Here is a 22,659-nt window from a genome sequence, read left to right as displayed (position 1 = left end):
ACCTTTCTCTCTGTCTCTCTCTCTCTCTCTGTCCACTCTGCCTGTCCAAAAAAAAAAAAAAAAAAAAAGTCAGAGAATCTGAGTACAAATGGCTCAATAGTCTATACCTGAAAAAAAGGAAACATTTTTAAGAGTCAAGTTTCCTTCAGAGTATACTGCCTGTAGTAGTTGGTGTGGTGAAATATAAGCACCACATGCTGATAAAATGTAGAGTTCTTTGAGATTTCTTATTAGCAGACTTCTGTGTATGCTTTAAAAATTGTTTTCGTTCAGCATGTTCAGCAGAACTTTCCGTGCTGATGGAAATGTACTATATCTGCACTTTCCCGTGTGGTAGCCATCTGAGCTACTGCAATGTGCTGGTGCAGCTGAGAAACTGAGTCGTAAATTATCTTTCATCTTAATTAATGTAAGTGTAGATGATTCCATTTGTATAGTGGCCACAGGATTGGACAGTGCACTTCGATATTTGAGAGCTGAGCAGCACACTGATGGCCAGCACTTCTCTAGCAATGATTAAAACAGGTTTTAGTATAATTAGTATCTTCTTTTTAGTGTGCTTTGAAACACTACATTTTATTTTGCTGACCTTAGAAAGGAGAGAACACAGTGTTTAGGAAAGATGACTGAGGAAGTTTCAGTTGAGGGATGTGGTGTTTATTCCAGCCCCTTATTTATTTGTCATCTTCCCAATGAAACCCTTCTTCTTGTCCAGTATGTCATTTAGCACCTTCTCTTTTATCCAACCCTACTTCCCTTTTTCTCCATAACGCTTACTATCTAATGTACTGGAAAGAGAACAGGGATTTTTTTCTTCCCTGTTATCATGGTAGTGACACTCCTGATACTTTAGAGATGGTTAGCAAATATTTGTAGAATGAGTAACTACAGGTTGTGATTTCCCAATAATAATAATCCAATTCATTTAGCATTTATTTTGCATGGGGTTAGATTAGTTATATAAAGTACACAGTGGCCACTTCCCTATCTGTAATAAAATATTTCCTGAAACAATTATTTGAAAAGAACATTGAATTGGTTAAATCATTGGTTTAGCCAGATGGTACCTTTGCAATAATTTGAATCAGTTGCGTGCTTTCATGTGGTTTAAAGGTCCATGAGTATCATTTATGTCCTATTCTCCTTTGTTTTTCTCTTTGTCCCCCAACCTGTGAATCTTTGTGCCCTATTATTTTTTCCCCACATTCTCACTTTCTAGGTCTGTCTTTCCCACAGACTTCACAAATCCTTACCCAAATCAAAGAAAAATCTTATCTCTGTTCTTTTTTTAATTTTTTTAAAATTATTACTATTATTATTTGAAGGCAAGAAAGAGATATCTTCAATCCAGTGTTTTTACTCCCCAAATGACCACAATGGCCTGAGATGGGTTGATCTGAAGCCAGGAGCCAGGAGCTTCTTCCGGGTCTCCCATAGGGATGCAGAGGCCCAAGCACTTGGGCCATCCTCAGCTGCTTTCCCAAGTGGTTAGCAGGGAGCTGGATCGGAAGTGGGGCAGCCGGGACTCAAATTGGCATTCACGTGGGATGCTGGAGTCAAGCTGTGGCTTACCTTGCGGCAGCACAGTGCTGACCCCATCTCTGTTCTTAACTGAAACTTTTCTGTTTATTATAATTCCTTCCTCAGTTCTAAAAGTATCCCCTCATCCCCTAAGTATCCTTCAGAGCTGATTGTCCTCAAAATAAAAACTTCTAGAGAAAGCAAAAAGGAAGAATCTCTTTATCTCCAATTTTTTTGTTCTTTTATTTGAAAGACAGATGGAGGGAGATCAAAATGTCTGCAAAACCCAGGGCCCAAGGCCATGAGTCCAGAATCCAATCCATGTCTCCCACATGGATGGCAGGGAGCCAATTACTTGAGCCAACATCTCCTGCCTCCCATGAAGCTCATTAGCAAGAAGCTGGATTGGAAGCAAAGTAGCTGGGACTTGAACTGGGCATTCCAATATGGAACACAGGAGTCCCAAGTGGTAACTTAACTGCTATGCCAAATACCTGGCTCCTCCAACTCCAGTATCTTGATTGAAATCTCTGATTCTGTGGAGCTGAAAGCAGTCCTGCTGGCATTATTCCAGTTTCTTTCTCCCATACACATGTCCAGTTTTTAAACATCTACCGATGCGTTACTTCATGCCTCCCATATCAAGGGCAGAAGAGCTATGATGTAATAGCATAACGGAACCTCCCTCACTCTTTCCTAAAGACCTGTGATATTTAAATTAACATTAAACCATTTGAGAGGTAAAGGTCATTTATATAAAGAACTTAAATGCTGGGAGAAGGAGCCAGAATATATTAAACAGCTTCAATCATCAGTCTGTTTAATCTCACAACAACTCTAGAAAGTATCTCCATTTTACAAATGTTCAAACTTGTGCTCATTAAGCTAAGTAACTTATCCTGAGCCATTAATAAATGGGAAAACTCAAATTTTACATGGTTATTTGTGAGTCTTAAGCTCTGCTTTCTTTCACTGTAAACCTTTCTGCCTTCTGGAAATCAAGGTAAAGCAGGAAAGCAGGAGTCACGGTATCTGATGTAGGAGTAGGATAGGATGCAGTTCTGCGTGTGTTTTGTATCCAGTGAAGCAACCACATACAGAAACCAGTATTATTTGGAGTAAGTGGTATGGTATCCAGTGATTCCAGTGGCCCTGCCTTAACTTTAACCTTCTCTGCCTCTTTCAACCTGTTCTTCAGGCTAGTTCACATGAAGTTCAAATGCCTTCTGCTTAGCACCTTGAGCCTAATAGTAGTGATTATATGAGTGAACATTCATATGACAAATTTTTTTTTACTACTTGCAAAGCTGGAAGTTCTCAGACGCTATCCTGAGCATGCCATTTTTCCCTTACAAATGAGAGTTAAACAAGCACCTTTCAGAATTGTTTGCAATGGTAAAGTAGTCCATGATCCCCACAATTCTTGTAGCCCTTTTTACTGACACTTTTCACTCTAGTTGCCTTTTGCTACTAGATTCCATGAACAAAGCTTAAAGTTAAAGAATGCTCTTTCTTCCAGTGTAGTCAAGGTTAATAAATGTTTACTGCATATATACTGTGGCACCAAGTTATGACAAACATCGTGAGTTTAAAGATAATACATGGGGGAGCCAGCGCTGTGATACAGTAGGTTAATCCTCTGCCTGTGGTGCTGGCATCCCATATGGTTGCCGGTTCTAGTCCCAGCTGCTCTTCTCCCAATCTACCTCTCTGCTATGGCCTTGGAAAGCAGTAGAAGATGACCCAGGTCCTTGGGCCCCTGCACACATGTGGGAGACCCAGAGGAAGCCCCTGGCTCCTGGCTTCAGATCAGCGCAGCTCCGGCTGTTGTGGCCAACTCGGGAGTGACCCAGTGGATGGTAGACTTTTCTTTTTGTCTCTCCCTCTCACTGTAACTCTACCTCTTTTTTTTTTTTTTTTTTTTAATTTGACAGGCAGAGTTATAGACAGTGAGAGACAGACAGAGAGGAAGGCCTTCCTTCCGTTGGTTCACTCCCCTAATGGCCGCTATGGCGATGCTGCACCCATCCGAAGCCAGTAGCCGGGTGCTTCCTCCCGGTCTCCCATGCGGGTGCAGGGACCCAAGTACTTGGGCCATCCTCCACTGCCCTCCCGGGCCACAGCAGAGAGCTGGACTGGAAGAGGAGCAACCAAGACTAGTACCCAGCACCCCAACCGGGATTAGAACCTGGGGTGCCGGCGCCACAGGCAGGGGATTAGCCAAGTGAGCCACGTCACCGCCCTAAATAAAATCTTAAAAAAAAAAAAAGATGAATTCATCATGGTACTTGCCCACTAAAAGTTTCTTACCTAATGGACAAGCCTGAAATTGTTGCCAGCATCACAGGTGGAGGCTTATCCTGCTATGCCACAACACAGTGCTGCCAACTCCCCCCCTTCCATTTAAGATTTATTTATGGGCTTGTGATGTGGTGTAGCAGTTACAGCTGCCACCTGTGACGTTGGCATCTCATATGGCTGGTGGTTCCTGTCTGGCCTGCTCTACTTCCGATCCAGCTCTCCGTTAATGGCCTGGGAAAAGCAGCAGAAGATGGTCCGAAGTACTTGGGGCCCCTGTCACCCTTGTGGGAGACCTGGATGAAGCTCCTGGCTCCTGACTTTAGCCTGGACCATTGCTGGAGATTGGAGCCATCTGAGGAGTAAACCAAATGCAAGATCTCTCTCTGACTCTCCTTCTCTCTTTCTCTCTCTATCTCTGACTTTCAAGATAAATAGATCTTTTTTAAAAAATTGGAAGATTTATTTATTTATTTATTTGGAAGGCAGAGCAATAGAGAGATACAGATCTGCCATCCACTGGTTCATTTCCCAGATGGGCACAACAGCCCTGTCTGGGCCAGGCCAAAGCCAGGAGCTTGGAACTCCATGTAGGTCTCCCACATGGGTGGCAGGCCATGTACTTTGGTCCATCTTTGGCTGCTTTCCTAGGCACAGTAGCAGGAAGCTGGATGAGTAACTGGGACTTGAACCTGCACTCCACTACGGAATACCAACATTACAAGCAGCAGTTAGCTCACTGAGCCACAACACCAGCCCCTAGATTTCATTTCTTTCTTTTTTCTCTAAAGATTTTATTTATTTGAAAGGCAAGTTACAGAGAGAGACAGAGGCAGAGAGAGAGAGAGAGAGAGATCTTCCATCGACTGGTTCACTCCCCAGATGGCCTTAACAGCTGGAGCTGTGCCGCTCCAAAGCTAGGAGCCAGAAGCCTAGATTCTCTTCTGGGTTTCCCATGTGGTTGCAGGGGTCCAAGAACCTGGGCCATCTTCCACTGCTCTCCCAGGCCATAGAGCAGTGGAAGCAGCCCAGACTTGAACCAGCGCCTATATGGGATGCTGATACCACAGGCGGTGGCTTTACCTGCTATGCCACAGCACCAGCCCTAGATTTCATTTCATTCAAGGCATTTTTTCTGATCTCTCAAGACACAGCTAGACATGTTTATACATGTGTTTGCGTAGGACCTTGGTTCTCACTGTACTCTGTTCACTTGAACTGTAGCAGCAACACCATCCTAGGCACATGATAAGGGTTCAGTAAATATTTATTGGAATTCTGCTTGAGTGACTAAGGAAAGGTGCATATCCAATAGAGAAAGCAACATTAGATTAGAGCCCGTTCTTGAAGGATGAGAAGTGTTCCCTAGATGGACCTGGGAAAGAAATTCCAGGCCAAGGGAGCAGTTTATACAAATAGATGAGACAGTGACAAGTTTGCAAATGATTATCAAGGCCTTCTAATTTCCACATGGAGTTTGAGACACAGTTATTAAATGTAGGATGTTATCTCCTGTAACTTTCAAGAACGAGCCAGACTAGATTAGAGTGGATCATGGGGGGGGAAAAAAACGCTGCTGCTTTCTCTGCCAATTATATATCTAGAAGTTGAAAATTCATCATTTACTTGGATATACATTTGTGTGATCTGCTAATAATTTCTGTTGGTCAACCTCTCCTGGAGGAAAGGAGCTGGCTTCCTAACCTCTCGCTGGAGCTTACCTCTTTGAGACATCTCAGATCATAGAAAAGAAAGAGTTTGCTGAATTAAGCTGAGGGAGATGTAATTAAAATAGCTAAGAGCTTACTCTTCTTGGAAATCCAATTTATGTTGGTACATCATCATACAAATACATTAAAGCATTATACTCATGATTGATTTTTTTTTTTTTTTTTTTTTTTTTTTTTTTTTTTTTTTTTTTTGGACAGGCAGAGTGGACAGTGAGAGAGAGAGACAGAGAGAAAGGTTTTCCTTTGCCGTTGGTTTACCCTCCAATGGCCACTGTGGCTGGCGCGCTGCGGCCGGCACACCGCGCTGATCCGAAGGCAGGAGCCAGGTGCTTCTCCTGGTCTCCCATGGGGTGCAGGGCCCAAGCCGTTGGGTCGTCCTCCACTGCCTTCCCGGGCCACAGCAGAGAGCTGGCCTGGAAGAGGGGCAACCGGGACAGAATCCGGCGCCCCGACCGGGACTAGAACCCGGTGTGCCGGTGCCGCTAGGTGGAGGATTAGCCTATTGAGCTGCGGCGCTGGCCTCATGATTGATCTTAAAAACTGGTTTTTGAAAACCTAAAGCATATGAGCATTCTCATATTGGTGTGTGATGTATTTACCCACAGTTTGAGAGCTGTAAATGTCACTAAAAGTTTCAGATCTCTAGAGGATTTTTAAAAAAGATTTATTTATTTATTTGAAAGTCAGAGTTACACGGAGAGAGAAGGAGAGTTAGAGAGAGAGAGAGAGAGAGAGAGGTCTTCCATCCGCTGGTTCACTCCCCAATTGGCCACAACAGCTGAAGCTGCGCTGATTTGAAGCCAGGAGCCAAGAGCTTCTTCCAGTTCTCCCACAAGGGTGCAGGGGCCCAAGGACTTGGGCCATCTTCTACTGCTTTCCCAGGCCATAGCAGAGAGCTAGATCGAAAGTGGAGCAGCCGGTTCTCAAACTGGTACCCATATAGGATGCCGGTGCTTCAGGCCAGGGCGTTAACCTGCTACGCCACAGTGCCGGCCCCTAGAGGAATGTTTTTATCAGAAGAAAATACATAGTCTAAAAAATTGTAAGGTCAAGAAAATTTGTAATTATCTCTGTTGTTCATAGTCTTTTCTCTTTAAACGTTAAATCTGAGAAACAATATTTCTAAGCAAAGAAAATAATCAGTCAAAATGTTCACACATGGAAGAAATCAGTGATGTAGCTTATGCCTGAATGTAGCAGACATAAGGAACCCCATTCCTTACCTCTGCACAAATAAGACAAAGTAATCTTGAATTTAAAATCTTCTTTACTTAATCCAAAGCTAGAGTTTTGATATTTTTACTACTATGAAGTTTCAGCTAGTAAAAGAAGTAACTAAATACACTTAGAGATCATGATTTTCAAGTGAAAATAAAATTATCATCATATGTTAATTTATTAAAATACAATTTTCTTTGTGAATTGAAAGCATTAGGGAGGACATTTGGCGCAGCAGTCAGAAATGCCATTTGCAATGCCTGCATCTCGTATTGGAGTGCCTGGGTTCAGGTCCTTACTCGACACGCTGTTCCCGCTTCCTGCTAATGTGTGCCCAGGGAAGCACTGTGTGATGGCTCAGATGCTTGAGTCCCTGCCTCTCATGTGGGGAGACCTGAATTCAGTTCCAGGCTCCCAGTTTTAGCCTGACCCTGACGTAGCCTTGATGCACACATTTGGGGTGTGAATCAGAGCATAGGATCTCTCTCTCTCTCTCTCAATTTGAAAGAGTTACAGAGAGAGAGAAGGAGGAGATAGAGAGCTCTTCCATCCCCAAATGGCTGCAATGGCCAGGTCTGGGGCAGGCCGAACCCAGGAGTCTGGAGCTTCATCCAAGTCTCCCACATGGGTGCAGGGGCCCGAGGAGCTTCACCATCTTCCACGGCTTTTGCAGGGACATTAGCAGGGAGCTGGAAGTGGAAGTGGAGCAACTGGGACTCAAACCGGCCCCCGTTGTCTCTGTTTCTCTGTCTTTCCAAAAAGAAGTATGGCCCAGATATGAACACTGAAAAGCTGCTGTGATCTCAGTCTGATTTAGCAACAAACCCAATGACTAACATGTAAGAAGACGATTCAAACTACTTTTTTCAGGAAAAGGTGGGTGAAGTTTTCCTCATATTCTGGGTAGGCCTTGGCAAAGATATTCAACAATGTCTTACTCCTTATAAATAATTTTTTAAAGACTTATTTATTTTTTATTTGAAAGAGTTACGGCTGGCGCTGCGGCTCACTAGGCTAATCCTCCGCCTTGCGGCGCCGGCACACCGGGTTCTAGTCCCGGTCGGGGCACTGGATTCTGTCCCGGTTGCCCCTCTTCCAGTCCAGCTCTCTGCTGTGGCCCGGGAGTGCAGTGGAGGATGGCCCAAGTCCTTGGGCCCTGCACCCCATGGGAGACCAGGATAAGCACCTGGCTCCTGCCATCGGATCAGCGCGGTGTGCCGGCCACAGCGCGCCGGCCGCGGCGGCCATTGGAGGGTGAACCAACGGCAAAAGGAAGACCTTTCTCTCTGTCTCTCTCTCTCACTGTCCACTCTGCCTGTCAAAAAAAAAAAGGAAAGAAAGAGTTACACAGAGAGAGAGGAGAGGCAGAGAGAGAGACTTCCATCCACTGGTTCACTCCCCAGTTGGCTGCAACACCCGGAGCTGTGCCAATCCTAAACCAGGAGCCAGGAGCTTCCTCTGGGTCTCCCACAAGGGTGCAGGCCCAAGGACTTGGGCCATCCTCCACTGCTTTCCCAGGCCATAGCAGAGAGCTGGATCAGAGGTGGAGCAACCAGGATTCAAACCAGTGCCCAAAATGGATGCCGGCACTGCAGGCAGCAGCTTTGCTTGCTATACCCCAGCACAAGCCCCTTACAAAATACTTATTTATTTATTTATTTTGGAAGTCAGAGTTACAGAGCGAGAGGGAGGAAGAGAGAGCTTTCATCCAGTGGTTCACTCCCCAGATGGCTGCAACATCCAGCACTGGGCGAGGCTGAAGCCAGGAGCCAGGAGCTTCCTCTGGGTCTCCCACATGGTTGCTAGGGTCCAGCACTTAGGCGATCCTCTGCTGCTTTTCCCAGGCCATTAACAGGGAGCTGAATTGGAAGTGGAGCAGCCAGGACACGAACTGGTGCCTGTATGGTATGCTGGTGTCACAGGAGGCAGCTTAAGCCACTATGTAACACTGGCCCCCGTATTAACAAGTATAACAAATTGGGATTTCAATTAGTGGAATATAGTAATCATGGCTCACTGAGGTAGAATTTAGTTCATGTCTGTGTGGCCTGCTTTGTGACAACTTGTACTGTTGGCTGATGATCTCCTTAAGTTTTTCTGTTGAGTACCACCTTGTGGAACTATACAAGTTTGGGCTTTTAGGGAAACAGTATCTTTGGCATGCTCAGCTCCTTACAGGCTACATGTAGAGTTTAGAAACAGTTCTTGGGGGCTGGCGCCGCAGCTCATTAGGCTAATCCTCCGCCTGCGGCGCCAGCACTCCAGGTTCTAGTCCCAGTGTGGGCGCCTGTTGGGGATTCTGTCCCGGTTGCTCCTCTTCCAGTCTAGCTCTCTGCTGTGGAAGGCAGTGGAGGATGGCCCAAGTGCTTGGGCCCTGCACCCACATGGGAGACCAGGAGGAAGCACCTGACTCCTGGCTTCGGATCGGCACAGTGCGCCAGCCGTAGCAGCTATTTGGGGAGTGAACCAACAGAAGGAAGACCTTTCTCTTTGTCTCTCTCTCTCACTGTCTAACTCTGCCTGAAAAAAAAAAGAAAGAAAGAAAGCGAAACAGTTCTTGGGGGACAAGCATTGTGGTACAGTGGTTAAGATGCTATATGAGATGCCCAATACTGGAGTGCCTGGTTCCAGTCCCAACTACTTTGCCAACTAGTCCATTTCCCACCTTGCTTCTTGCTAATGTGCATACTAGGAGGCAGAAGATAGTTGTTTAATTTCGTGGATCCCTGCCAAGTGGGAGATCTAGATGGGCTCTGGACTCCGGATTTTGGCCTTGCCCAGTGCTGGCCATTGCAGGCATTTGGAGAGTGAACTAGCAGGTGGAAGATATGAAGATCTCTGTCTCTCCTTTTGAAATAAATGAGGGAGGAAAGAATGGAAGGAGGGAGGGAGGCAGAGAAAAATAGAGCTCTAGTTAGAGGACTTCAAGTACCGACTAAATCTAAACTGTAGCGTGGATTTCTTTGCTTTTTAAGTCTTTATAAAGCCTGTATTGCACTTTCTCAGATTCACAGATTTTAATTCCATTTCTGTCTCATTCCTTGAGGCACTAAGCAGTGGAGGAAAAGGACTCTAAAGAGAGTTTCTGGCATGAGTCTATAGCTTAGCAGTTAAGACATCTTCATCCTACATCAGAATACTTGGGTTGATTCCTGGCTCCAGCTCTTGACTCCATCTTTCTTCTAATGCTAACTCTGGGAGGCAGGGGTGGTGATCGAGTTCCTACCAATAATGTGGGAGACTTAGATTGTATTCCTAGCTTTTACCCCTGTCAACCGCAGCCATTAAACCACTGAGTGAAGCCAGTAGGTGGGAGTTCTCTATGTCTGTCTTTAATAGATAGATAAATAAGGAGCCAGCACCATGGCTCACTTGGTTAATCCTCCACCTACGGCGCCAGCATCCCATTGGGCACCGGGTTCTAGTCCTGGTTGTTTCTCTTCCAGTCCAGCTCTCTGCTGTGGCCTGGGAAGGCAGTGGAGGATGGCCCAAGTGCTTGGGAGACCAGGAGGAGGCGCCTGGCTCCTGGCTTTGGATTGGCATAGCTCCAACCGTGACGGCCATTTGGGGGGTGAACCAACTGAAGACCTTCTCTCTGTCTCTCTCTCACTGTCAACTATATTTGTCAAATAAATTAAGAAATAAATTTAAAAATAGATAAAGTTTACAAAAGAGTTTTTTTTTTTTTTTTTTTTTTTTTTTTTTTTTTTTGACAGGCAGAGTGGACAGTGAGAGAAAGAGAGACAGAGAGAAAGGTCTTCCTTTTCCGTTGGTTTACCCTCCAATGGCCGCTGCAGCCGGCGCACCACGCTGATCTGAAGCCAGGAGCCAGGTGCTTCTCCTGGTCTCCCATGCGGGTACAGGGCACAAGCACTTGGGCCATCCTCCACTGCACTCCCGGGCCACAGCAGAGAGCTGGACTGGAAGAGGAGCAACTGGGATAGAATCCGGCGCCCCGACCGGGATTAGAACCCGGTGTGCCAACGCCGCAGGCGGAGGATTAGCCTAGTGAGCCGCAGCGCCGGCCCAAAAGAGTTTCTTTTATTAGCTAAGAAATAGTAAGAGGGAATTGTCAGGGCAGGAGTTTGACACAGCAGTTAAGATGCCACTTGGGATGCCAACATCACACAGCAAAATGCTGGGTTCGATTCCCACTTTTGACTCCTGACTCCAGCTCCCTGCCAGCACAGGCCCTAAGAAGCAGCAATGACGACTGAAGTGATTGGATTTCTGCCACCCTTGTGGAAAATCTGAATTGAGTTCCTAGCTCTTATATATCACAGGCATCTGGGGAGTGAACCAGTGGATAGGTGCTATCTCCTCTCTCTCTTTTTCAGTCTCTCTCTCTCTCTCTTTCTTACCTCTCAAATAAATAAACAATGAAAATATGGTAGGGGTTTCAGCAGCTATACCAGGATTCATAAGTCTCTCTGTTCTCTTGTATGGTCCTGTCTACAGAAACCAGATTCTAAGGTACTCTTTCTGGGCTGTATGTTGGGGAAGGATTTAATATGTCTAGTTTGAATGTACCTAGATATTAGAGCTAATACTTTCTTCTGGGCCATTCCATCTGTGTGGTGTTTCTGAACACCAGTGGTGATTCTGTGCAGACTTCCTTCCTGGTCTGCTTGTTCTTGTATGCTGTCTCTGTTGATGGCACAGAAATGTCATCCTCTTCCTATTCTAACTAACCTCTTTGTACTGACAGTTTTTTGCAATGTACTGTCACTTAGCTGCTCCTGACCCAGCCTCTCCTTTCTTGATTTGTCTTTTTACTGGAACAACTATAGAGATTATTGCTTGCTTTTAAGAGTTTTCCAGGTACCAGTGACAGAGCTCTTTATGTTATGTCATTTAATTCTGCAACTACCTTGTATTGCTAAGTATTGCTGTACTCTTCTTAAAAATTAGGAAACCTGGGGTGCAGCAGGTTAAGCCACCACCAGTCTGGCATCCCCTGTGGTGCCAGTTCACATCCTGGCTGCTCCACTTCCTATGCAGCTCCCTGCTAGTGCACCTGAGAAAGCAGCAGAGGATGACCCACGTGGGAGACCTAGATAGAGTCCCAGGCTCCTGGCTTCAGTCTGACTGAGCCCTGACTGTTATGGCCACTTGGGGCATGAACCAGCAGATGGGAGACCTTTCTCTTTGTCTTTCCTTCTCTCTGTACCTCTGCCTTTCAAATAAAATAAATAAATCTTTTAAAAAATAATAATAATTAGAAAACCAAGGCTCAGACAAGTGAAGTAACTTGCCTAGTTTTAACATCTAAAAAGTGATAGAGATGTAATTAAAGTTTCAGTCAGACTCCAACTCTGACACACTTAAACAGTATTCAGTATCGACTCCATAATGATGATATTGATAACGATGTTGATAACTGCAACTGTATTGAGTCCCTCCTGGGCACCCAAGCAATGCATTTGCTACCTTTCACGTCTCTATTTCACAGTGGTAGAAACTGCTGTTGCAAATGGTCTGCTTCTACATGTGTAAATATAGTGCCTGTGTTCCAAAGAGTGATACTCAGATAGGATCGTTCTTTCAGTGTGTTTTTCTTTTTACTCTCCTTCCTATTTTGATGGTCAACATCATGTTTTCTTCACTAATACCAGTACTAACAGTTGAATGTTGCCTGAGTACTTGTGCACATTTTTTAACTGTTTAGCAATGTCATAATGAAGGGGAAAAAGGCTTAGGGGAAAGTCTAGATACTAGAAATCTTTCTAGGACCTCAGTTTGGACCACAAAGACTTAAACTAAAACCTCTATTTTTTGGTAACTTTTTTGTTGAAAGAATATTAGACTTTGATACTTAGAAACTTGGCAATGTAAGACACAGTATTTGAACTCCTCATCCTACTTTTCTTATCTGAAAATAAGGTAGATAATACATCTCTTACAATGCAGAGCTAGTTATAATGATGATTAAATGAAATAAGTATAGAACTTTTTAATATAGTGCTCAAAATATTAGTTACCTCTTTTACCTCGGGTGTTTGTAACATAATACAAGGTATATAAGTGTTGTGTTATGTGTGGTTTTTTTTTTTTTTTTAAGATTTATTTATTTATTTGAAAGGCAGAGTTAGAGAGAGGAAGAGAGAAATCATCCACTGGTTCATTCCCCAATTGGCTGCAACCACTGAGTCTGGGCCAGGCCAAAGCCAGGAGCCTGGATCTTCATCTGAGTCTGCCATGTGGGTGGCAGGGATCCAGTGGACTGGGCCATCTTCCACTGCTTTCTTCCAGGCAGATTAGCAGGGAGCTTGATCAGAAGTGGTGCCGCCGGGGCTCAAATTGGTGCTCATATGGGATGCTGGCAGGTGGTGGCTTAGCCTATTGAGCCACAACACTGGACAAGTGTGTGTCTTCTTTATATTTAGAAAATTTATTGTTAGTATATACGGGTCTGTATGTAAATAAAGATTTGTCCAGTTACATCCTTAATATCTCTATTTAGCTATATGTAAGTTAGCAATATCATGATAAAAAGGAAAAAGCAGTGTGCATGCTGGATTTTTGTTGCTGCATGTGATTAGCTAATATTTCCATGTATTATTTCCCCAGCATTTAGGGCTACTTCCTGTAATTTTTTGTCCTCAAGATCATACAGTGGGTTATTGTGCTTTATCAGGAAGAGAAGTATTGTGTAATACATTCCAAATATTTATTTCAAGTTTACTATTTTAGTAAACACATTTTCAGAGATGTTTCTTTTTATTCTAAGAAAGGGTACATTTGGTTGTTTTGTTTTGTTTTGATGTATTTATTGTTTGTTCCAGCTGCTGTAACAAAATACCATGGACTGATTTATTTAAATAGTAAACATTTATTTCTCAGAGTACTGGATGCTGTGAAGTCTAAGATTAAGGCACTTGGATTTGGTGTCTGTGAAGACCCTCTTTCTGACCTCCAAATGATGTACCCTCTGGTGGAAAGAACTAGAGAGCTCTGTGGAGACTTTTTAAAATTTATTTAAAGATTCATGTATTTATCTGAAAGGTGGAGTTACACAAGAGAGAGAAGGAAAGGCAGAGAGAGAGGTCTTCCATCCGTTGGTTCAATCCCCAATTGGCCACAACGGCCAGAGCTGCACCAATCTGAAGCCAGGAGCAGGAGCTTCTTCCAGGTCTCCCACGCGGGGGAAGGGGCCCAAGGCTTGGACCATCTTCTACTGCTTTCCCAGGCCAAAGCAGAGAGCTGGATCAGAAGTGTGATAGCTAGGTCTCGAACTGGCACCCATATGGGATGCCGGCACTGCAGGCGGTGGCTTAACTCACTACACCAGTGGAGACTTTTTAATAAGTCCCTACAACCACTCCTGGGGGTTCCACCTTCATGTCCTAATTATCTCCCAAAGACCCCATCTCCTAACAGTGTCATATTGGGAGTTAACATTTCAACATGTTTATTTGGCCATCTGGAAATAAAAGAAAAAAACACCAAACTTCCTTCCTTCCACTGTGGTCTCAGAACATACTTCTGACACCTGATATTTGAGGGTCCCCTCTCCCCCATGCAACACTGGACACCAGCTGAGTGTCCTCTGAGTTCATTTCTGACAGCATCTACCTGGAGAATGCATCAGAGCCTGCAGGTAGAGGGCACAGCTCCAAGACTGCTCCCACACACACTTTAGTTGCCAGTCAAAGCCCCAAGTTGTTTTTACCTGTGCTTAAGACTAATCAACTGGGGCCGGCTCTGTGGCATAGCAGTTAAAGCCGCTGCCTGCAGTGCCGGCATCCCATTTAGGCACCAGTTCAAGTCCCAGCTACTCCACATCCAATCCAGCTCTCAGCTATGGCCTGGGAAAGCAGTAGAAGATGGCCCAAGTCCTTGGGCCCCTGCACCCATGTGGGAGACCTGTAGGAGCTCCTGGCTGCTGGCTTTGGATCGGCGCATCTCCATTGTTGCCATCTGGAGAGTGAACCAGCAAATGGAAGACTGACTCTCTCTCTCTCTCTCTCTCTCTCTGTGTCTCTCTGCCTCTACCTCTCTGTAACTCTGCCTTTCAAAGAAATAAATAAATCTTTAATAAAAAGAGAAAAAAGACTAGTCAACTACAAATCAGAGTTCCCACAATCCTCTCCCAGGATTCAGTTATTTTGCTATAGTGATTCACAGAACTGGGGGGTGGGGGTTGGGGTACGGACTTAGATTTACAGGTTTTGTTAGTAAAATGATGCTGTCTTATCTGTGGTGCTGTCTTAAGCTCCGTGTCAGATGACCCAAAGCATCAGCTCCACCCCCACCCTAATGGAATTCGTTGCTCCCACTTCCCTACACCCTACCAGGACCTGCTTCCCTCCCACACACGGGCTCTCTTGACACATCTCTCTCTCTCTGTGTCTCTCTCTGTCTCTCTCTCTTTCTCTCTCCCCTCCTCCCACTTTTTCACCCTCTTTTCTCCCTCCTCCTCCAGCCTGTCAGTATTGTACCCCACCTTTCCTTTGACTAGATGTTTGGTGTGTTTTGTGGTGGTCTTATAGGTTTGTTACAAAGGATATTACCAAGGATACTAATGAAATACCAGATGAAAAGTTAGGCTCTTTCCAGGGGCATCACCTTCCAGAAACATCCAAGTGTTCAGCTATCTAGGAAGTTCTCCACATGTAGTCCTTTTGGAATTTTAAAAGAGGCTTCATTACATAGGCATGATTGATTAACTCATTGGCTATTGGTGATCAATCAACCTAACCTTCAGCCTCTCTTTCCTCCCTGTGTTTGGGAGGTAGGACTGAAAGTTCTAAATTTCTAATCCTACTTTGGTCTTTTTGGAGGGTCCAGCCCCCATCCTGAAGCAAGCTAGAGGCTACCAACCATCAGTCAACTAATTAGCATTTGAAAAGACATTCTCACTTTGGAGATTCCAAGGAATTTAGGAGCTGTATGGCCACAAATGGACTAGATAGATAGATAGATAGATAGCTATTTTATAGTATTACAGAGGGTATACAAATATTCAACCTATGACAACTATAATAAAATGCCAGAACAATCTGACATTTTGAGGTCTGTGTCTAAAACAGAGCCTTTGAAGGACTTGTTTCCATGAGCATGCTACTCATAACCACACTGATGCTTTTGTGTAATTAAATTTACAAATTCTTTGCTGTGCTGCTGCTTCTTCTGTGGCTCTGAGCTTGGAGAGTTCCAGCCAGGCTCAAAGTCAGGAAGAGGAGGTGTGGTGGACTTTTGGGCTGTGCCGCTCAGCAGCTAGAATGTGGTTGGCAGTCTCCTCCCCTTCCTGCACTTCAGCTCTACACAGTGTGCACTCTGGAATGACAGGCATTCCTGTGTGAAGAGAGCCTGTGTGAAGACATCTTTGAAAGAACTACAAGTGCCCAGACCTGGATACAGGGATTAGAAACTCGGGCATATTAACCGACCTCGTGCCATTTCCTGATGCTTGTCTGGCAGTGACACCAAGAGAGGATTCTGTGTCCCCTCCTTTGTGGATTTATCTTTTTAAGAAGTTTGCTTTGTCCAGGAGAGTTGGTTGTCGTGAGATACATCAGACAATTTAATCATGGGGCAAGCTGATGTCTCCAGACCGGTAAATCCAGATGCAGTGGGTGAGTAATAGAAGGCAGAGAAACAAGATCTTGACAGACGCAAGGCAGATTTACAGGTGAAGCCGAGGAGTTTATAGGAGTTTGAATGCAAGAGTTTTCATGTTCATAACTTTGGAATGTTTATTAGTTTGTGAAGAATGAATTGAAAACATAAGTTATTTTCAGTTACATTAATTTACCACTTACAGTTTTGTTTTACTTGATCTGTAAAAGTCTGTATTTTACATTATGTTGCTGAGAAATGAGCTATTAACTTCCTGCCCTTGTAGAAGATGAGCCCTATAGCGACTCTTGTTTGTAATTCAGAGGTATTTTACTAATATTTTATGGAATTTGGGCAATTGCTATATATCTGGTGTAGAGCTAGAACTGTTGACTTTTAAGAATTGACTTAGCGTTTTAGATTTGGTTATACATTTTCCAACTAAGTCTCGAGATTTTTCCATTGTGCTGGTGTTTCCGTTCTCATCAAACAAGACTTCAGTAGAAACTCTTCCGAAGTCATTGCTTTACATCTGTCAGGGATAGCTGGAGACCAAGCCGGTAACTGTGAGCACAGCTCATTTTCCTAACCTCGTAGGGATTTCCATAATATGATCACAAATTGGGAGAAGTAGTTTCAAGTAGATGTTCATTAAAGGGTTGCTAAACACATGAGGCAGAGGAAAGGCTGTGAATCATTGCCGAACATTCTAGTATTTAAGAGAAAGACGTGCGTCCTCTTTGGTTCGTGAAGCAGCTGGAAACATGTTCAGACCTAAGCTGCTTTGTTTTCCCTTGAAATAAAAAAAAAAATGCCTGTGTTGGTGACTTAGAAGTATAAAAGGGTGAGAACACCAGTAACACTCCTAAATGTATCATAATTTAATATGACTGGTTTCTTTATGGTAGTATTTTCACCTGAGTTCCCAGGTAGAAGCTAGACAAAAGTGTTGTTCGTGTGTTTCTGAAACTGAGGTACTGCATCATGAGGTAACTCATTTAGCAACAGATTTTTAGAACTGAAGTCAAGAATTAATTCAGTTTTATCAACCAGAGCTAGGTCTTTACTAATTCAATAATTCATTTTTTATTTTATTTATTTGTTTGAGAGACAAAGTTACAGAAAGAGGAGGAAAGACAGAAAGATCTTCTGTTCCCTGGTTCACTTCCTAAATGGCTGCAACTGTCAGAGCTGGGCCAATCTGGAGCCAGGAGCCAGGAGCTTCTTCTGGGCCTCCCACGTGGGTACAAGAGCCCAAGCACTTGGGCCATCCTCTTCTGCCCTCCCAGGCTATCAGCTGGGAGCTAGATTGGAAGTGGAGCAGCCTAGATGTGAACCAGTGCTTGTTGGTGCTGCAGAGGCTTAACCTACTGCACCACAGCACTGGCCCCAATAATTCACTTTTTTTTCTTTTTAAAGATAAATGTTTCTGGGGTCAATGCTGTGGTGTAGTGGGTAAAGCCGCCACCTGCAGTGCTGGCATCCCATATGGGTGCCAGTTTGAGTCCCGGCTGCTCCACTTCCGATCCAGCTCTCTGCTATGGCCTAGGAAAGGAGTGGAAGATGGCCCAAGTCCTTGGGCCTGTGTACCTGTGTGGGAGACCTGGAAGAAGCTCCTGGCTTCAGATCAGCGCAGCCCCAGCCATTGCGGACATCTGGGGAGTGAACCAGCAGATAGAAGACCTCTCTCTGCCTCTGCCTCTGCCTCTGCCTCTCTCTCTGTAACTCTGCCTTTCAAATAAATAAGTAAATCTTTAAAAAAAAAAAATAAAATGTCTCATAAGTAAACACAGAGAAAACATAAAGAACCCTCTGGGAACACTATCCAGCTTGAGAAGTGAAATTAAAAACAGAGATAGGGGATGCTGCTTGTGATTCCTGATTTCATATCTGAGTGCCTCACTCTGCTCTCCATTCCAGCTTCCTACTTATGCACACCCTGGGAGGCAGTAGGTAATGGCTTAAGATTGAGTTTCTGACTCCTGGCTTCAGCCTGGCCCAGCATGGGCCATGGTGGGCATGTAGGGAATGAACCAGTGAATGGAAAATCTCTTTCTCTCTCTCTCTGTCTCTATCTCTCTCCCTCTCTGTGACTATGCTTTTTTTTTTTTTTTTTTTTGACAGGCAGAGTGGACAGTGAGAGAGAGAGACAGAGAGAAAGGTCTTCCTTTGCCGTTGGTTCACCCTCCAATGGCCGCCGCGGCCGGCACGCTGCGGCCGGCGCACCGCGCTGATCCGATGGCAGGAGCCAGGAGCCAGGTGCTTTTCCTGGTCTCCCATGGGGTGCAGGGCCCAAACACCTGGGCCATCCTCCACTGCACTCCCTGGCCACAGCAGAGAGCTGGCCTGGAAGAGGGGCAACCGGGACAGAATCCGGCGCCCCAACCGGGACTAGAACCCGGTGTGCCGGCGCCGCTAGGCGGAGGATTAGCCTAGTGAGCCGCGGCGCCGGCTATGCTTTTCAAATAAATAAATCTTTTTAAAAATTTGTAGCTTTGAAAACTATACCATTCCCATTCCCTTAAAGGCTTTTTTCAAATGTTATAGTTTCTTAATGGGATTTTAAAAACATTTCAGTGAACAACTCTTTGAAAAGTCTTACCAGATTATTGGATAAGTATACAAAGTAAATTGAACTTTTAATTGATTACTATTCTAGGCCTATAATATAGCACTTAGTTTTGAACTTTGAAATTAATGGGGACTGACACTGTGGCACAGCAGGCAAAGCCACTGCTTCTGACACCAGCATCCCATCTGAGCACTGGTTCATGTCCTTGTTGCTCCGCTTTTGATCCAGCTGTCTGCTAATGGCCTGGAGAAGGCAGCAGAAGCCCTTGCCACCCACAAGGGAGACTCAGGTGAAGCTCTTGGCTTCCACCTGATCCAGCACTGGCTATTGCAGCCATTTGGGGGGTCAACCAACGATGGAAAATCTTTCTCTGTCTCTCTCTCCCTGTGACTCTAACTTTCAAATAAATTTAAAAAAAATTAGTTGTACTACGTTTGGCAAGTCTAGGTATACAGAACATGTGAGTGTATATGGTCAATCGATTTCTTATTATTTTCAAGGCACTGTGAATGACCTAGAGGAACCTATATAGATGTACTTCATATCTAGACCCTCAAGAAGTTGAGAACTAATTTTTTTAAAAAATCTAAAATATTATTAATTTGTTTAGGGTTAAGGCATACTCCTTTTTTTCCAAGTTAGTTGACCCCTTTGACTTATGATGGAAGTCAACAGCTATTAGAGAAGAGTTAAATAAAAAAGCTTTACATGAAGATTCATAGACACATTTATGATATATTACATGAGCATCCAACCTGAGTTTTGTGTTTTTTTTTTTTTTTAAGATTTATTTATTTATTTGAAAGGCAGAGTTACAGAGAGAAGGAAGGACAGACAGACAGACAGAAAGAGAGATCTACCATCCACTGGTTCACTCCCCAAATGGCCACAGTGGCCAGGTCTGGGCCAGCCCAAAGCCAGGAGCCAGATTTCCTTAGGTCCCTAACGTGGGTACAGGGGCCAAAGGACTTGGCCATCCTCCATTGCTTTCCCAGGCACACCAACAAGGAGCTGGCTTGGAAGTGGAGCAGCTGGGACTCTGGACTTGATGGCACTTACATGGGATGCTAGAGCTACAGGCTGTGACCTAACCTGCTGTGCATGGTGCTGGCCACCCTAACTAGAGTTTTTACCACAGGATGTTTCTAACAACTGGTGAACTACTTTGACTCTGAGAGATCTTCAAAAAGTGCATAGAAAAAGCTATTATGAAAAAATTATGCATGGACTTAAACATTTTTTTTTTTGCTAAAATACTTAGCTTTGAATTCCATTATCTGTGAACTTCTTGAAGTTACCTAATATTTGGATGCAGAGTAGGAATTTATGTGTGATATCCATTCAAGGAAAAAAAGCAGTTGTCCTCATCAGTTTCACTAACTTATCCTTTTCACCTACCCCCTACTTTGGTTTTACATAGGAATATATTACTTTAAAAGATAATTTTTCCCCTCCTACATTCATTTTCCATCACCATTTTATTCATTTTGCTCTGAAATTTATAGTTATGGATTATCCTCTTGATTATTGGGATAATTTGGGAGAAAGTGGTAGGAAAAATTGTTCAGAGGCACAGTCCTAAGGAATTGCCAAATCAATCAAATTTACTGTAGCCACATAGCAGCAATAAAGAGGGATACATATAGATAGGCAAATTAAAAATAAACTTCATGGAACTTTGTAGAAAAATATTTAGTAGTATTTAACTGTCAGAATGATCAGAGACATTTTTTTTTGAAGGTTTTTATTAATGAATACAAATTTCATATGTACAGCTTTTAGGAATGTAGTATTTCTTCCCCTCATTCCCGCCCTCCCCAGAGACATTTTTCGTACTTACCTGGGTCTATCAATAAATGCTTTCTTCTGAGAAAGGAAACAATTCCTTCCTCCTGTAATCCAGAATTCAAGAGGAGGTGACAGTGTAGGGGGTCTCTCATGACCTTATTAAAAGATTATCTGTTATGACCAAATTTGGAATATTGACTAAAAATAGTTGACCCTTCTCTCTGCTCCCATGGGTTTTTTGGATACTCTGTTGTCACAACCGTGTATTTCTTCTTTCTACTTAGAGGTAAACTTTGGAAACTACAAGAGTTTTTTTTGTTTTTTGTTTTTTTTTAAAGAAAAAATAGCTGATATTCTGGCTAGTCACTATTAAAATTTACCCTCAACCCAGAATTACAGTAAAATTGTGCTTTTCAAGTTGCCAGGGATAAAAGCAGCATCTCTTCTTGATGGGGTCATAGTAGAAAACCTTAATTTTTCCAGAGGTGGAGGATAAAGAGAGACCTCCCTTCCTTCTCTCTATCTTCTCTTTAATGCTTTGCCCAGTTCTTTCTAATACCTGAGGGTCAGAGCTATGCAAGATTTCCACTGGAAGTTATGGACCTTTAGACAAAGCCTACTTTGTTCATTAGTGGCAGATTTTACTTTCTGAAATTTTGTTGCAGTTTCTGAAGCAGTCCTTTAAATCCAGTGGTAATCCTCTTTTAGAAGGGCAAAGATGATTAAGTACAGTAGTGTAAATACCATAAATCAGTGTTCTCCATTTACAGAGGTCTGATGCTATGAAAGTACTGTTTACAGCAAGCTCTGTTTCTAGAAAGATGGGCATAAAATATATTAAACAGGCCCAAACTGTCAAGTTATAAAGATACATGGTATGTCTTGATACTGAAGTATGTATCTTGTTGAACAAAAGTATATAATTTAATTTCCCACTAATAACTTGCCTTATAAAAATTTTGTGAGTAAAATGGAATAACTTTGTACAGTATAAATCTAAGCCTCTTTTAAAAGCTGATAAAATATAAAAGATAGACATAAAATTCATACAAACCTAATAATTTTGTCACTCAGGTCTAGTGAAGGGGAGAGGATAATGAAGGCTGTGTTGAAAACTAAATGTTCTGTGGACTCTAATTGATCACCTGTGCTGTGCCTTACCATCCAACATATATGGTTAAGAATTGATTTTCAATCTGATTCTAAAATGAACACAATCTTTGACCTAGAGCATACTAATCTTGTGCTAGCCCTGATCTCCATCAAATTATGTTTAATATGTTTCTATAATAAATCACTAATAAATACTTTATTTGAAGTTGAAGAGTGTTAAGGGTTGTTTTAAAAATTATATTAAACATTCGTTTTAAAAATCACCCTGAAATTTGTGTAGAACAATTGAACTTGAACTTAAAAACTTTAAGTAAATGTTGACCAGGAAAAATATGGTGGATGAAGAAACTACTACTAGAACTCTGCGGAATACATAAGAAACAAACCTATGAAATGTGAGTTGCTACAACCTGGAATGAGGGAGTAAGTAGTTTAAATACCAGGGCCTATTTCAGGGTAATACTCAAACAGGAAACACCAAACTATAATTTGGTTAGTTATCTTCCTTTCCCAACCTCCACCCCCTCCAAAAAACACCAAGCCTCACAACTCTGTGACATGCTTTCCTAGTGACCTTCACCTGCATGACTCAAAGAAAGAGATGTTTTCTTTGGAACACATAGTTATAAAAACTATAACCAAGCCGGCGCCGCGGCTCAATAGGCTAATCCTCCGCCTAGCGGCGCCGGCACACCGGGTTCTAGTCCCGGTCGGGGCGCCGGATTCTGTCCCGGTTGCCCCTCTTCCAGGCCAGCCCTCTGCTGTGGCCAGGGAGTGCAGTGGAGGATGGCCCAGGTGCTTGGGCCCTGCACCCCATGGGAGACCAGGAAAAGCACCTGGCTCCTGGCTCCTGCCATC

The 22,659-nt window shown here is 43.6% G+C and overlaps 1 protein-coding gene across 10 annotated transcripts in view; it reads left to right on the top strand.

Moving 5' to 3' along the window:
* MED18 (mediator complex subunit 18) overlaps positions 1-22,659 on the top strand; it is a 186,153-nt gene that overhangs the window by 111,211 nt on the left and 52,283 nt on the right. Inside the window, exon 1 of one of the 10 annotated variants that reach the window (XM_017346543.3) lies at positions 16,061-16,345. The exons of the other annotated variants lie outside the window; for them this stretch is intronic. Coding sequence (XP_017202032.1) covers positions 16,300-16,345 — 46 coding nt within the window. The 5' untranslated portion in view covers positions 16,061-16,299. Of the gene's footprint in view, positions 1-16,060; positions 16,346-22,659 lie in introns of those variants that run through there. 10 annotated transcript variants of the gene reach the window in all.

The sequence above is a fragment of the Oryctolagus cuniculus genome, chromosome 7 (assembly GCF_964237555.1).
Source record: "Oryctolagus cuniculus chromosome 7, mOryCun1.1, whole genome shotgun sequence".
NCBI classification, from domain to species: domain Eukaryota; kingdom Metazoa; phylum Chordata; class Mammalia; order Lagomorpha; family Leporidae; genus Oryctolagus; species Oryctolagus cuniculus.
This window is presented reverse-complemented; position numbering and strand designations above follow the sequence as displayed.